This window comes from Carcharhinus amblyrhynchos, chromosome 7 (assembly GCF_965287045.1).
Source record: "Carcharhinus amblyrhynchos chromosome 7, sCarAmb.v2.hapA, whole genome shotgun sequence".
In the NCBI taxonomy this organism is placed as follows: domain Eukaryota; kingdom Metazoa; phylum Chordata; class Chondrichthyes; order Carcharhiniformes; family Carcharhinidae; genus Carcharhinus; species Carcharhinus amblyrhynchos.
In genome coordinates this window covers 112,708,462-112,725,488 of record NC_137330.1, presented here as the reverse complement: position 1 = coordinate 112,725,488, position 17,027 = coordinate 112,708,462, and the positions used below count along the sequence as shown (strand labels likewise).

At 42.3% G+C, this 17,027-nt stretch overlaps 1 protein-coding gene and 1 long non-coding RNA gene across 5 annotated transcripts in view; both read left to right on the top strand.

The window, feature by feature from the left end:
• LOC145345225 (uncharacterized) overlaps positions 1–17,027 on the top strand; it is a 790,615-nt gene that overhangs the window by 677,290 nt on the left and 96,298 nt on the right. The gene's annotated exons all lie outside the window — the stretch shown is intronic.
• The window catches only part of babam2 (BRISC and BRCA1 A complex member 2), a 177,122-nt gene that overhangs the window by 157,312 nt on the left and 2,783 nt on the right, over positions 1–17,027 (top strand). For all 4 annotated transcript variants that reach the window (XM_080192973.1, XM_080192975.1, XM_080192972.1 and 1 more), the window contains one exon: positions 15,279–15,432. In XM_080192973.1, coding sequence (XP_080049099.1) covers positions 15,279–15,432 — 154 coding nt within the window. The remainder of the gene's footprint in view (positions 1–15,278; positions 15,433–17,027) is intronic.

Here is a 17,027-nt window from a genome sequence, read left to right as displayed (position 1 = left end):
GCAGTTTTGAATTTAGGTTTCTATTTGAAATAGAAGGAAAGTGATTCAAAAGTTACAGTTTTACATAGATTGTATTTAAGGCCAGCATTTTCTGGAACTGGACAGTATTTACTGTTCAAGGCTGTGCTTATAATGTAGAGCTAACCCTAATGCAGAGCTACCAATCTGAGACTGGCAAAAGACTTGATTCTAACCTAGCAGTATCTGATTTATGCTCAGAGAGTCCCATATGTTTCTCCGTGTCCAGCTAATAAATTGTAACCATTTTAACAGAATGTTTTAACAACCTGCTTTAACACAGCACTCAGCTTATAGACCCAGTAGTGTCAAGCCCAGGTTTGAGACATAGGTTATCTCAGAGTACTCTGCTCTGGAATCAGGAAGAGACCTCACTCTGGGTTTATGAGAGGGCACATTTTCCCCAACCCTTTCCCTACATTGTGAAGAACAGTGTGGCAAGGAATTTGTCATGAGTTACTGCTACCATTAACTAGTGGGGGCTAGACGCAAAAAGGCTGCCCAGAAGAACTGAGGCCTAATTTAACTGGCATGTGCATGCCAATAATATTGTGCTATTTTAGTGAAGTGTCCAACTAAGGGTCATATACTCTCCAACACACCAGCAAAAAGCTGACTGCATCTGGGATCCTGGCCACAGGATGCCTGGGTAAGTTCAATATTTATCAATTTTTAATTGGCCCCACAAGAATAGCTTGGGTTTCCCTTGGCCCAGGCTTTCTATCAGTAATGTAGATCTTGAGCATTTCTCCAGTTCTCCTCCCAGCCTCCATTTCTAATCTTTGTCAGGACCATATCTCTGTGTTCTAGGCAGCCAAGCCCTTGTGAACTTTGGCTTTGGGTGGGAGACCATTCTTGGAAATCTTAAATAGATTAAGAGTAAAAGTCTCAGGTTTGCCCTTGCTTTGGCCTTCAGTATGCTAATTCCTGGCCCCAGGTTAAGGCTTACAGCTATTATTGCTACAGATGGAATATCGCTGTAAACTTTGTTGTCATTTTTGTTTCTTCCACAGGAAGTAATTGTATTAAATTGAAACATTTTTATCCAATCAGGATAACAATCACTATAAACTATGGCGCAAATTTTCATCTGAAACGCGGGGAGTGGGAATTAGGATAATTCCCAGCTTGGCCTTCCTACTTGAGGTGAAGTGCCCAGAAAGTCAGGATCTTCATTACTGGGACTGGGCCAGCGTTAGACCAGCTGACCTGGGACAAAGCTTGGAGCCTTCGCCCCAGATTAAATATAAAGTCCCAAGTCCTTGCTGTCCCCATCCTGTCTGACTGATTCAGACAGTCAGCATGGTTTTTTGAATGAAAATCATGTCTTACAAATTTGATTGAGTTTTTTGAAGGGGGAGACTAAGGAGGTAGATCAGGGCAGTGCAGTTGATGTTGCCTTCATGGAGTTTAGCAAGGCCTTTGACAAGGTGTCGCATGGTAGGTTGTTGCATAAGATTAAATCTCAAGGGATCCAGGGTGTGGTAGCCAAATGGATACAAAATTAGCTTGATGACAGAAGACAGATAGTGGTTGTAGAGTGTTGTTTTTCAAACTGGAGGCCTGTGACCAGCGGTGTGCCCCAGGAACCAGTGCTGCTTCCACTGTTACTTGTCATTTATATTAATGATTTGGACAAAAATTTAGGAGGCATGGTTAGTAAGATTGGTGGCATAGTGGACCATGAAGAAGGTTATCTAAGATTGCAACGGGAGCTTGTGGGCTGACAAATAGCAAATGGAGTTTACTTCAAATAAATGTGAGGTGATGCATTTTGGTAGATTGAACCAGGGCAGGACTTACTCAGTTAATGGTAGGGAGTTGGGGAGAGTTATAGAACAAAGATACAGGTTCATAGCTCCTTGAAAGTAGAGTCACGAATGGACAGAATGGTGAAGAAGGCATTTGGCATGCTTGGTTTCACTGATCAGAACACTGAATACAGGAATTGGGACACCTAGTTGATGTTGTCCAAGACATTGGTAAGGCCACAGTTGGAATACTGTGTGTAGCTCTGGTCAACCTATTATAGAAAGGATATTATTAAACTAGAAAAAGTGCAGAAAAGATTTACTAGGATGCTGCCGGTACTTGATGGTTTGATTGACTTGCTCAATAAACTGGGTCTTTTTTCTCTGGAGCGTAGGAGGCTTAGAGGTGATCTTATAGAGGTCTATAAAATAATGAGGGGCTCAGATCAGCTAGTCAATATCTTTTCCCAAAGGTAGGGGAAATCTTAAACTTGACGGCAAAGGTTTAAGATGAGAGGGGAGGGATACAAAAGGGTCCAGAGGGAATTTTTTTTCACACAGAGTGTAGTACAGTTGGCACAATTTTGTCTTTTAAAAAGCGTTTAGACAATTAAATGGTAAGATGGGTACAAAGGGATATGGACCAAATACAGGCAATTGGGACTAGCTTAATGGCTTAAAAAAAATGGGATGGCATGGACAAGTTGGGTCAAAGGCCTGTTTCCATGTTGTAAACCTCTATAACTCTATAATCCTCTGGATGAAAGGGTTTTTTTTTCAACTCCCCTGTAAATTTTTTGCCCCTTTTTTTAAATTGATGACCCCGGTTATTGACCCCGCTACTAAGGGGAAAAGCTTTTTCCTGTCTACCATATCTTTGTCCTTCATAATTTTGTACACTTCAATCTGGTTCCCCCCTCAGCCTTCTCTGCTCTTAAGGAAAACAACCCCAACTTGGCCAGCCTCTCTCCATTGCTGAAATGCTCCAGCCCAGGCAACATCCTGGTGGATCTCCTCTGCACCCTTTCTAGAGCAACCACATGCCAACAGAAAGTAGCCTGCACCCTTTAAATGCAACCCCAAAAAACCAGACAGCCCAGAAATGAGGCCGAGAATCCCGGAAACAGGACCTGCCTGTTGTTTTGAGAGGGTTCCCGTGTCACCTTAACCTGGTTAAAATTCAGCCCTGTGTATCCCAAACATCCAGTTCCTTGTATAATTCTCTGACACAGCTTAAATTTAAAATCATTGTTTATTTTGTACAACCATACTATGCAATATGACATTACGCACTTTTAAATTGTGTTTTGATTTGTTTGCCTATGAGCAAAGTATGTTGCTAGCAAACTACCTTGAACCTGATAAACTAGGGTGGGACCGAAGAATTTTCCGAATAGGTTTCCAGTTTTGGAATCCTTACGCATCCAAAGTTCTTGATAACCTGAGGACAGAAATGGTTTTAAACTACATAATTCTAGGTAGGAAACATTATGAAAGCTAACATTGGTTCAGCAAAACTGATTCATCTTCCACACAGAGATAGAAATCAACTTTTCAAGATTTGTGCAGTAGTTGCACTTTTTATATTCACCAACAACAACTTTCAAAATCATTCAACTCTGCAAACAAATTTCATAAGCTTTGTGCTAAAACAAATCCTACTCTCAATTAACTTGTCATTCTTTAATTTGTCATTCAATATATTATTAAACCTGTAACTATATACACACCATGTTTTTAACAAGTACTGCACATTGCCTAATTTATGCAAGTTATTTATTTAAAGCAGTTCAGAGCGGCACGGTGGTTAGCATTGCTGCCTCACAGCGCCAAGAGCCCAGATTCAATTCCACACTGTCTGTGTGGAGTTTGCACATTCTCCCCATGTCTGCAAGGGTTTCCTCTGGGTGCTCCCGGTTTCCTCCCACAGAACAAAGATAACTGTGTGGAAAAGTCATCTTCCACAAAAAGATAGAAATCAAGTCAGTTTTGCTGAACCAACATTAGCTTTCATAATGTTTCCTACCGAGAATTATGTTTTTTAAAACTATTTCTGTCCTCAAGTTATCAAGAACTTTGGATGCGTAAGGATTCCTAAACTAGAAACCTATTCGGAAAATTCTTCAGTCCCACCCTAGTTTATAAGGTTCAAGGTAGTTTGCTAGCAACATGCTAAATTGCCCCTTAGTGTCAGGGGAACTAGCTAGGGTAAATGTATGGGGTTATGGGAATAAGGCCTGGATGGGATTGTGGTCAGTGCAGACTCAAAGAACAAGACAGCACGGGAAACAGGCCCTTCGGCCCAATGAGCCTGCACCGCCATCTTAACAATGTGTTTTTCCTCCTCCACCCTTGACCCATGTCTATGCTTATGGTACCCCCATTGGAAACCAGATTAAGGGGAGAATAATTTAGGGACAATTTGTTACACCAGTCAGCCTAAGAGCACGTCTTTGGGGTGTGGGAGGAAACCGGAGCACCCGGAGGAAACCCACGCAACCACAGGGAGAATGCGCAAACTCCCACAGACACTGGCCCAAATCCATGTATCTGCACAGCTAACAGTGATAGTCACTGAGCTGTTGTGGTGCCCAACTGCTGGTCCAGTTTTAGCATACACAAACGACACGAAGTACTAGGCTACTCTCGAAACATCCAAGAGCAGCCCACGCACGACCCACCGTGTGCATGCCCCTCGTTAGACAACAAGGTGAACTCGATGGGCCGATTAGCTTCCTTCTGTATTGTAGGGATTCTGTGGATTCTGCTATGATCTTTGGGCGGCACGGTGGTTAGCACTGCTGCCTCACAGCACCAGGGACCTGGTTCGATTCCGGCCTCGGGTCATTGTCTGTGTGGAGTTAGCACATTCTCCCCATGTATGCGTGGGCTTCCTCCGGGTGCTCCAGTTTCCTCCCAGTCTGAAAGAGTTAGGTTGTTTGGCCATGCTAAATTAACCACAGTGTCAGGTGGACTAGCAGGGTAAATATGTGGGGTTGCAGGAATAGGGCCTGGGTGGGATTGTGCAGTGCAGACCTGATGGGCCTCCTTTTGCACTGTAGGAATTCTATGATGATTCTATGACATATAAGGTATTTACTTCATCTTGGGTGGTAGCGAATCAGTAACCTGTTTTACATTCCACTCAATTTTCTTTGCATTACATTTTCCTTCAGAATTCAGAGCCTTACTCATAATAAACGATTACGTACTTCCCCTTGTCGAAGACTGGCTATGTGAGGTTTGTTTTCACCAGAAAGATGAAGCTGAGGGGAGACCTGATAGAGGTCTACAAAATTATGAGAGGCATAGACAGGATAGATAGTCAGAGGCTTTTTCCCAGGATGGAAGTGTCAATTACAAGGGGGACAGGTTCAAGATGAAAGGGGTAAATTTTAAAGGCAATGTGCGGAAGAAATTTTTCACGCAGAGAGTGGTGGGTGCCTAGAACATGCTGCCAGAGGACATGGTGGAAGCCGGCACATTAGCAGCTGTTAAGAGGCATCTGAATGGATGCGTGAATAAGGAAAGAATAGAGGGATTCGGACCAAGTAAAGGCAGAAGGTTTTTAGTTTAGGTTGGGTATCATGATCAGCACAGGCCTGTTCCTGTGCTGTACCTTTTTTTGTTCTTTGTTCTCATCATGCCTCAATGAATCCCCAGTGGCACCATGGCCCTGATGGCGAAGTTACACCTTAACCTCTCCCCCATCCTTCTTTAGGACTCTCTCTTTTCAGTCGTTTATCTCTTAATTCCTCGTTGTATAGCAGCCTACTCAAAATTTCTCCCTTTGATACTGCTCCTGTCTACTCTCATGCTCTTCATTAATAGAGATTCAGTCTCATGGAGATGAGTGGAGGAGGGCAGTCAGGAGCTGGCACACGATTGACATTGGTCTATAAGGAGACTTAGAAGGTGGGTGGAGGTCCATGGGTTGGCATGGAGGGAATGAGGATCCTTTGGCGGTGAATGAAGCGGCATGGGTTGGCATAGAAGATAAGAGGGGCTACTGGGGTTAGGTGGAGCAGAATGTGTTGACATGGGGGCTAAGAGTGGGAGTGGATGTGGAACATAGGATGACAGGAGTTGCCAAGTATAGGGAGTGGGTAGGGAATGAAGACTAGAGGGCCTAATATTTAACAACGTAACTGGGATAAAGTCTAAGACAATTGAGGCAGCCCTCTTAATTGGCCTAACTGGGCATTCAGCAGCCCAAGTGGTCACTTGGGAAATTTCCAGCTGCCCACCTCTAAAATGAAAATCCAGGCTATTATCTGAAGTTTATATTCAAAATGCCTATTTGGGGGCTTCCCATCATGTGGGGGCGGGGTGGCAGTATAGGTGTATTGCAGTAGAGGGGTGGATGGGGAGATGCACCTGCCTTTTGCTATGGGTAGGGCTGTTCAGGTCACTCTGATGGCTGCATAGTGTGGTGGTGGGGAAGGTGACCCATGCATTATGTTGGGGGGAAGGTTGCCCTTCTGTGGTCAAGGGTTGGGTGTGTTCCCCATCACTGCCGGGGGGGATCCTGATTTCCTGGGGGAGGAGTGCCTTTAGCTTAATTTGAGAATGGGGTGCCCTTTGAAAACAGCATTTGAAACCTGATCTCTGTGGAGTCGGCCTTGCTGTTGTCTTTAGACCCTTGGTACACACCTGTACATTATTTTGACAAAGTGTCAGAAGATCTGGAGAGAAAACCTGGCTGTCTCTCTGGGGTGGAACACACCGGTTTCCAGTCAGAACCTGACACTTCGCCATATTTTTGGAAAATTCCACCCTTTATCTTATTCATTGTCCAGCCCCATGTAACTACCCTCACTTGGTGAACTCTTAACTCTCCAATAATAACTTGAAAATTTCTGCAAGTGGTTTTTATTCTCATTCCTCCATTGTCACCTTGGGAATCCCCAAAAAATCCTTGTGCCCCCCCCTCCTTTTCATTTCTGCGTTTCAACATCAATTGCAGGCATGGGGTCAACTTTCACATAATGAGATAATAGGGCAGATTAAAGTCAAAGAGATAGGCTTTAAGGAGGAAGGACAGGTAGAAGTTCAGGGAGGGGATTCCAGAGTTTAGGGGCTTGGCAGCTGAAGGTAAAGCTGGCAGTGGTGGAGAGATTGAATTAAAATAATATCCATAACTAGTAAAGTATAAACATCTAGGAGAATTGTGGGGATGGAGTTTACAGAGATTTGAAGGATCATGGCCATAGGGAGATTTCAAAGCAAGAAAATCATTTTAAAATCAAGGCTTTGCTTAACTGGAAGTCTTCATCGGTAAGCAAATACAGGATTATGGTGAATAGGGATGGCACGGTGGCAGAGTGGTTAGCACTGCTGCCTCACAGCACCAGGGACCCGGGTTCAGTTCCCAGCTTGGGTCACTGTCTGTGCGGAATCTGCATGTTCTCTCTGTGTTTGTGAGAGTTTCCTCCAGGTGCTCTGGTTTCTTCCCACAGTCCGAAAGACGTATTGGTTAGGTGCATTGGCCATGCTAAATTCTCCCTCAGTGTAGTCAAGCAGGCATTGGAGTATGGCAACTAGCAGATTTTCACAGTAACTTCATTGTAGTGTTAATATAAGTCTATTTGTGACACTAATAAATAAACTTTAAATCTTAAAACATAATGTGAGTTAGAACATGCACAGCAATGTTTTGGATAACCTCAAGTTTATGGAGAGAGAGACTAGTCAAGTTTTGAGGTAACAAAGGCAAGGGCAACAAATTGAGGACTTCAGCAGCAGATGGTCTGAGGTATGGGCAATGCTGCAGAGCTGGAACTAGATGGTTTTAATTTTGGAGAGGATTTGGTGGAAGCTCATCTCAGAGTCAAGTCTGGCACCAAAGGTACAGTCCACACAAAGTCAACATGGACTCAATAGGTCAAATGACCTTCTATGCCATCATGACTCTGGGTGACAGTATGCTGCTAATAATCTCTACAACAAATGGGTATTCTGTAAATGAGAATGATTAATTTGATAATTCATTGTTATTGTGTAGTGACATAAAAGTGAATTTAGATTAGAGGAGTACTCTGTTTGCCTTTAATGTAGACCATCAGTTCAAGTATTATTTATTTATGTTGCCTAGCATTTCCCTATAAATTTTTTTTTAGTTTAATCCGAACAAAATGTTGGCAGGGCATCTTGTACTAGACAAGTTGAAGGGACATTTACTGCAGGTTTCTGCCAGTTTCCACACACATTCTTGCTGCAAATTTAACAGTATTTTGTTTGTGATTAAGAAAGCAAAACTGTTTTGCATTATTTTAGTTTTAAAATGACTTCAATTTTATGAAACCAAATCTTTTAGCAATTGGGTAAAGAAAAACAGAAAAACCTCAAAATTGTGAAGAAGTAGTTTTTAAAAAGTAGAAATTCTTTTGCACTCTCCCATCCAACCACAAATGATTACATTTATTCCACCTATATTTAGAGGGAGTATTGGGTAAGTGTCTGGCTTCCGCATTTTCAGTTAGTTGATTCACCACTAATCATGATATGAAACTGAATTTTTCAAAAGTAAGTTACATTAGGAAGTGTAAGGTACTAGTGTTATAATAGAGATGTCAATTAATGGAATTTAATTCTGCTCTTTGCTTTTTTACACAGTAACAATATAAATGATATTAGCAGACCATTTGATGTCTGCATCATCCAGCGCAGTTTTATAAATCATCTTTGCTAATCCCTTCGCTGGTTTCATTTGTTTAGAATATGCCAAGTTTTGTTAGCTAGTTTGCCTGTTTTGCTTTCATAGAACATTTATACGACCCTTGTCAGACCCCACTTGGAGTATTGTGTGCAGTTCTGGTCGCCTCACTACAGGGAAGTTGTGGAAGCTATTGAGAGGGTGCAGAGGAGATTTACAAGGATGTTGCCTGGATTGGGAGGCATGCCTTATGAAGATAGGTTGAGGGAGCTAGGTCTCTTCTCCCTGGAGAGACGAAGGTTGAGAGGCGACCTGATAGAGGTTTATAAAATGTTGAGAGGAATAGATAGGGTGGATTCTCGGAGGCTATTTCCCAGGGCTGAAATGGTTGCTACGAGAGGACACAGGTTTAAGGTGCTGGGAAGCAAGTACAGAGGAGATGTCAGGGGTAAGTTTTTCACTCAGAGGGTGGTGAGTGAGTGGAATCGGCTGCCGTCGGTGATGGTAGAGGCGAACTCGCTGGGGTCTTTTAAAAGACTTCTGGATGAGTATATGGGATCTAATGGCATTGGGAGTTACAGATAGTTCTATGGCTTGGTAGGTATAGATGTGATCGGCGCAACTTGTGGGCCAAAGGGCCTGTTTGTGCTGTAGTGTTCGATGTTAACATAGAACGTTACAGCATAGTACAGGCCCTTCGGCCCTCAATGTTGTGCCGAGCTATGTCCAATCCCAAGATCAAGCTTATCCTCTCCCTATAATTCTGGTGTGCTCCATGTGCCTATCCAATAACCGTTTGAAAGTTCCTAAAGTGTCTGACTCCACTATCACAGCAGGCAGTCTATTCCACACCCCAATCACTCTCTGTGTGAAGAATCTATCTTGGACATCCCTCCTATATCTCCCACCATGAACCTTATAGTTATGCCCCCTAGTAACAGGTACATCCACCAGAGGAAATAGTCTCTGCACGTCCACTCTATCAATCCCTCTCATCATCTTTTAAACCTCTATAAAGTCGCCGCTCATCTTCCTCTGCTCCAAAGAGAAAAGCCCCAGCTCCCTCAACCTTTCCTGATAAGACCTACCCTGCAAACCAGGCAGCATCCTGGTAAATCTCCTCTGCACTCTCTCCAATGCTTCCACATCCTTCTTATAATGAGGTGACCAAAACTGAACACAATATTCCAAATGTGGTCTCACCAATGTCCAGTATAGTTGCAATTTTCTATTATATCATTAATTTATTTTTTTGGATGTCAGTAATTCAAATACAAGTCAAATATTGAATCACCCTTGCTTCTTTTCAGAAGCAGTTCCAGCTTCTTTTAGTTGGGTAATTAGGATAATCTGAGGTGCATAATTTTCCATAGTTGTTTTCCATGATGATCCAGATCAGCTGGAATATACTTCAACGTATCCATGAGAGATCCATCTGTCTGATACTGAAAGCGACTTCTCATTCATTCACCCAATTAAACCAGTCTGGCACTGTCTTTACAGTAAACATATGTGCTGATTCATGGATAGCTATGTAATCAACAAACACTGCTCCTAGAAAGGGACAAGTTGCTAATAGTTTGTTTTGATAGATTTGAGAATGTCTGTGGTGTTCTGCTACTAAATATGCGAAGTCTTTCCATAAAAGTTGGTCTTCTTTCATAACATATTGTACGTAGACTAAAGGAGTGGGTTTTCTGTATAGCGAGGAAAGGTCACTGGCTGCTTTTTAAGCTCAACTTCACCTATCTGCCTTTTCACCTTATCTTGATTTCTTACAGTATCCTTCATTCTCTCTTCAGAAATGTAAAATTGGGCTGAATTTTACGATTTTTTTCAGTGTTGTCTTGGCAGGAAAAGTGAGTACAGCTAGCCAACTGCCTTGCCAGATTTTCCCACCAAATTTTCAAAACCTTTGGTAAAGAAATGGAAGTGGTGCTAGCGAAATAAATGTTTTGAGACTCCCAGTGCATTCTCTGCCCCTTCTGCCAAAAACAGGGTCAGAAAATCATCCGCAGTGGGTCATTCCCTCTTCTACAAAGCAGTCATTATTTGCTCAAATTCCATTCTTACTGCTAGCCCCCTAAAATTTTAATTCATATATCCTGGTATTTAAATCTTTTCCCCTGCATTTATAAACTCCAGAAACTGGCATTGAGTTGAAATTGTTTTGCCAGACTGATATGTTCCTCTAATCCCATCTACAAACTGTGAGGAACATTAAATGTGTTGCAGACAACATTAACAGACGTTGATAACATTGAGAACAAATGATTGGGACAAACAGTAATATGCTGGGCAGGTTAATTACAACAAAGAATTATCTTACTGCACATCAGTTGTAGCTGGCTTCTTCACCTGATGTAAGCGTTGTCCTTGTTGAACTTTCACTGGTATAAAATACCCCACTACTCCCTTTGTAATTGTTTTCGATTCAATGAAACATTTTGGCATACTTACAGATCTTAAATTGGAGAGATATTATCAAGGTTATGAAAAATTTTACTCATACAGAACATAGAACTGAACAGCACAAGAACTGGCCCTTCGGTCCACCGTGTTGTGCCGAACGTGATGCCAAATGTATATTTTGTAAGGAGGAAATATATTAAATAATAATTTGAGACTCCTAAAAGCCCCAAAGGTATCTTGTAAGACCAGAGGGTGGAATTTTGCAAGATTGATTATAAGTGTCCAGGTACTGTGAAAATGGAAGAGTTCCTAATCCGGTTTTTGGTGCGTTTTCACACCCAACCTTATGCACTCAGCCATTGAAAATATGAAGTAGACTGTTTCTAGCTGCTGCAGGCAATGGGCTTGGCTTAATTTGCCTGCCAACCTGCAGAGGGAGCTTTGCGCAAGCACATACGCAATTCCAACAGCAGGGGTCTGACAGTCAGAAAGAGAGTTGACAGGCCCCTGCTGCTGCAGGCAGTCGCAACACAGCCACCCTACCCTCCCCCAATTGTGGGGCCTGTGGCCAATCCCTAGCACCACACCGCCCTGAGATGCCACCCCTGTTGCCCAGATTGATCGCTTCTCTCCCCACTGCCCCCACTCATCGCGTTGCAGAGTGGCAGCAGGCCCTACATAAATTAGATTCCACATATATCTATGATTCACTACGCTTCAAAAGAAGTGAGCAATGCCAAGGTGTCTATTGGGCATTGCCCAGGTGGCAGGCTGGCAGAGCCTGCCCTCAGTCTCGCCAGGGAGGCCTCAATGGCCTCTGGTTCTATCAGCAAGGCCAACACAACTGTTCCTCGTCCCTCCGGGCGAAGCCATAAAGACAAGTGAGCCCAGAACTGTGAGCACTAGGCTCACTAAGCAGATGTAAATTAAGATTATAATAAACTAACATAATTTATTCAGCGCCCTGCCCATTTCCAGCAAGAGGCTGATCTCCCTGGAAATCCAGCTCTCTTAAAATTGCGAAAGCCGAGAAATCGGGCATGATCCTGATTTCTTGGATCTCATGTGATTATACCGGCCAGTTCCACCCATCAATGGTCACGGCTAGCCAGTAAAATCCCAACCAGTATGGTTTATTTCACTGCCAGACATCTTTGAAGATGTACTGCTTCGTTCCAAATCAGGTGCAGAAAGATTGGACGAGAGGGAAGAAGGCTAAAAAGGAAAAGGAAGGGTTGGGGGTGGGGTAAGTGTTAAAATCTCTCTAATAAATTCAAACTTGAAGAACTGGGAGCTCCACACTTGTAGTAGTTAATTTTCATTGCCAAAGATTAATTGGCAATAAACAACAATTATCATGTAATTAAGAGGGTACTTGGGCTCCTAGTTATTAACCTAAATATCTGTGTTGGGTTTGTATCTACCAGTAAATACACCAACATCATATCATTCAATGCATGGCCTTGTTTGCTAGACAGCAAAGTGCTGTTTTAACAGCAGAGCAGTATGACAAGGACAGCAATTTCTAGATGTTTGAATGTAACCACTATTTGTTCTTCAACCGATGTTGCTGTATCATTTACCTATAAATGCTGGTGAGTAACATCAACGTAAACATCATTTTGACAAAAAATTCTGGCCTGTGGATTTATGTCCCAAATTCCACACTTTTTTCCAGTCTTAGCATGTTGTTAGCTTGTGGATACCGGATGGAGGAGAGGATTTGACTGGCACAGGGAAAGGACAAGGAATGGTTTTTCTGTATGTTGCCTACAAAGCAGTATTGTTGCAGAGTTGAGAGAAGATTGCTCTCTTAGCAGAGGAAAAAGGAGAAACATTTTTTTTTAAAGAATTGCACCTTTTCTTTGTAATTTGTGCTCATCAATGTAAGGGTTATCACTTTTGGAAAAAAAATGCCTGGCTTCAGTGCCAGTAATAAATATCAATGGTTAACAAGCTGAATATTGCATAAAACTTGAGGTCAGTGACCCTTCATTAGAACTGTTCAGACGAACAGTTCTAATGAAGGGTCACCAACCTGAAGGGCCCGATTTTATCCTTGCGTTGCACCCGTTTTCAGGTGCGAAAACTTGATAAAGTCGAGCCTGAGGCAAGTAACACGATCCACGCCAGTTCTCCCTTTACCAAGGTCTGAAAATGGCTATAAACGGGACTGTGTACAGAACAGTCTTACTGGCCTTACTGGCACTTCCCCTTTTACCACCGCGCTCGTCCATCCAGATTTGGTGCTTCCCCCTTTACCACCGCGCTCGTCCATCCAGATTTGGTGCTTCCCCCTTTACCACCGCACTCGTCCATCCAGATTTGGTGCTTCCCCCTTTACCACCACACTCGTCCATCCAGATTTGGCATAAAACAGATATGCTCCACAAAAGCCTGATTCGGGCACTCCAGCCAGTGAGGAGGTAAGTGCCAAGCATCCGATGGCCCTGAGGTCGGTGCCGGGATGGTTGAGGGGTGGTCCAATGGCTCCCTGCTTGAGATCAGAGGGGGGGTCCGCTGCATCTCTGCCTGAGATCAGTGGGGGGGGGGGGGGGGGGTGGCAAATGGGTGGGGGATAAGGGGGTCAGTAATGTTGTGGCATTGGGCAATGTCTGTCGGGGCCAGGGGAAGCATTATTTGGCCCGGGAGCAACGTAGCAGGGGAGCCACATTCTAGCTTTTTTTTCTGCATGTGCGCAGTTGGAGGCCGATTGGAGCTGCTGGGTTTCGGGTGTGTTAAGCCCCACCCAGAGGCTTGTGCAGGGTGATACGGAATCACTGATATTTTTTCAGGCAGACTGCGTATGGGGATGCCTGAGAACTAGTCTAAAAGTCAAAACTGAAACGCTCCCAGTCTCAAGTACACCTAGCACTTGGAATCAAAATGGTAAAATAGGGTCGGAAATGTTAACCTTATCTCCCTCCACAGATGCTACCTGACCTGCTGAGCATTTTCTGTTTTTATTTCAGATCTCCAGTACCTGGTATATTTTACTTTTGTATGGAATAGAACTTTTTGTACACTGTCTCTATAATGTTACATGTCAGTAAAGCCCCCGTTCTTGTATCTCTCTGTTTCACATATCAGTTATTCTCAATAGCTAGACAGCTTAGTGGCAATTTGGAATGCAGTAGGCAGTTTCATAATAGTTTACTGAAAACTATATTGTAATTGCAAAGATGTATTTTTCTTGTCAGCCTTTCTATCAGATTTTCCCCATCTTTTCACATGAAAGTATCAACTGCTAACTTGGTGCACATCTTGGCACCTTATGCAAGTGCCAACAGGTCTTATCGCTACCTTCCAAAGCCACAATCTTTACCAGCTCGAAGGACAAGGGCAGCAGGCATGTGGGAATATTACCACCTGCAAGTTCTCCTCCAAGTCACACACTGCCTTGACTTGAAGATATATCATAATTCCTCAACTATTGCTGGGTCAATATCCTGGAGTACCTACACCAGACTAACTGCAGCAGTTCAAAAAGGTGCCTTACCACCAAGGGAATTAGGATGAAAATATGATTTTACCAGCACAGACCAATCGGGCTGAATGGTGTGTTCCTCTGCTGTATAATGTACACAAGATTAAAACCATGATGAATACACTGGATCCTTCTAAGTCTCGTGAACAAACTTCCTCACAGATTTTACTTAAATTCTTGCCGATATCAAAGGCAAGGAGGTTTTGTGCTAACAGGAACAGTTCAGGTCTAGGCCCAAGTGGGGCAAAACACAGTCTTGTTAATTGCTGTACCATATAGAGTTTTTTTTATTGTAGTGCTATTGCCCAATCATTGACAGTAGACCTTTCACTGCACTGAACAGCACTCATGCCATTTGTTGAGTTTTATAGTGGTTAGAGTAAAAGCTTATGGCTCCTTCCACATATCCTTATAACGAATAGAAATCTCTGAACAGGGGGTGGTAGCAATAGCAAAAATATAAATGAGTCCTGTGTTGATTTGATTTTAAAGCGTTAATGCTGCACATAAAAAAGTGCTTAACATTTATCTTTTCAACAAGAAAATAATGCTTTAACTCTGTTGAAAGGCTTTGCTGGATAACTATCCTGGAATTCACGACCTAGCACCATTTTGAGCACCATAACAAAATGGGTTGCAGTGATTCAAAGATCATTTTCTCTTTAGCATGTTTAACAATAAAAGGCATATTTGGTTAAATGTTAAATTTAATACACATTGTTTAAAGTATTGAAAGCAAACTCAATGGATCTAACAAGTTAGCCCTAGAAAAGGAAAAATAAGTACTCCTTGATTCATGTTTGGGGAAATGACTCATCCACCATTGTTTGACACTACCAGTCTGGAATGATTCAATCCTTACCTCCTATCTGTCTGTTTCAGTATGAGTAATGGCTGATTTTTTTCCCCCTCTCATTTGCAAATATTCCTTACCTTCTTTTCCTTTCATCTGCAGTCGATTTACCCCTATATTTTCCACGGGATCAACCCACTTTGACGTTCCAGTCAGTGTATCATTTTACCAACAGTGGACAACTCTATCAGCAGATACAGAAATCCTACCCATACAGTCCTCGCTGGGATGGCAATGAGATGGCCAAAAGAGCAAAGTAAGTGCCTTTTAAAGATTATAATTGCCATAGGGATCACATCTGATGAGTTAACACCAACATGCCAGATTTTTTTCAATTCCTCTATTTTGCACATTGATTATTCATGGGAAATTCCAGTCATTTCTCCCTCTCAAACAATGTAAGAACATTAGCTGAACTATTCTCTGCAAAGATAAACTTTTGGAGAGAGCAAGCAAGTGGGCAAGTCCATAATATGCATTCAGCTGCAGTGCAATATCTTCAATGTGTGTGAAGGTTAAGATCGAACCAAGGCAGGACTTGCTCAGTTAATGCTAAGGTGTTGGGGAGAGCTATAGAACAAAGAGATCTAAGGGTACAGGTTCAGAGCTCCTTGAAAGCGGAGTCACAAGTATGGGATGATGAAGAAGGCATTCGGTATACTTGGTTTCATTGGTCAGAACATTGAATACAGGAGTTGGAATATCCTGATATCTTGCTGAAGTCATACAAGACATTAGTGTACAGTTCTGGTCACCCTGTTATAGAAAGGATACTATTAAACTAGAAAGAGTGCAAAAAAGATTTACTTGGATGCTACCGGGACTTGTTGGTTTGAGTTATAAGGAGACATTGAATAGACTGGGACTTTTTTCCTTGGAGCATAAGAGGCTAAAGGGTGGTTTATAGAGGTTTATAAAATAATGAGCTGCGTAGATGAGGTAGATAGTCAACATCTTTTCCCAAAGGTAGGGGAGCCTAAAACTAGAGGGCATAGATTTAAGATGAGAAGGGAGAGATGCAAAAGGGTCCAGAAGGACAAATTTTTTACACAGAGGGTGGTGGGTGTCTGGAACAAGCTGCCTGAGGTAATAGTAGAGATGGGTACAATTTTGTCTTTTAAAAAGCATTTAGACAGTTACATGGGTAAGATGAGTATAGAGGGATATGGGCCAAATGCAGGCAAATGGGACTAGCTTAGTGCTTTTAAAATAAAAGGACAACATGGACAAGTTGGGCCAAAGGCTTGTTTCCATGCTATAAATCTCTACGACGCTAAGTGGTTTGCATCAACATTCGGGAAGCAGCTGGAGTTCCAGGATACTAACCTCACCATCAGATTTTTGTCAGTAGCTCTTGGCTAGCTAGCAAAAGTAGGCTATCTCTAAGTTCAAAACCATTCCTTTTAACCCAAGATATGTTTTTTATCTTCATTGTATTCCCATCATTAACCATTTGAGGATATCAAATATTTGAGGATACTTCTGCAACAAAATCAAAAATGTCAGAAGGGCATCATTTTTATGCTGGGCGTACCTTGGATTTAATTATTTGTGTTGTGCAATTTTGTGTATTTTCCCCCCAATTTGCTTTGTATTGCTGCTCATTTCTATATTTTCTATGAAAAAATCAAATCCATGTTAGAAATATATTTGTACCTGCTGTTATTTGCCCTCAGATTGGACAGTATTTTTCATTTTAAGCACAATGCAACCTAGTTCATCATAAAAATGAAGGGAAGTGCTGAGAAATAATACTCTGAATGTGAATACTCCCATATTTAATAAATCTATCAATATCAATCTTATAGCAGAGATTTAATTTTCCGGATTAGCAAACACATCCTTTTTGAT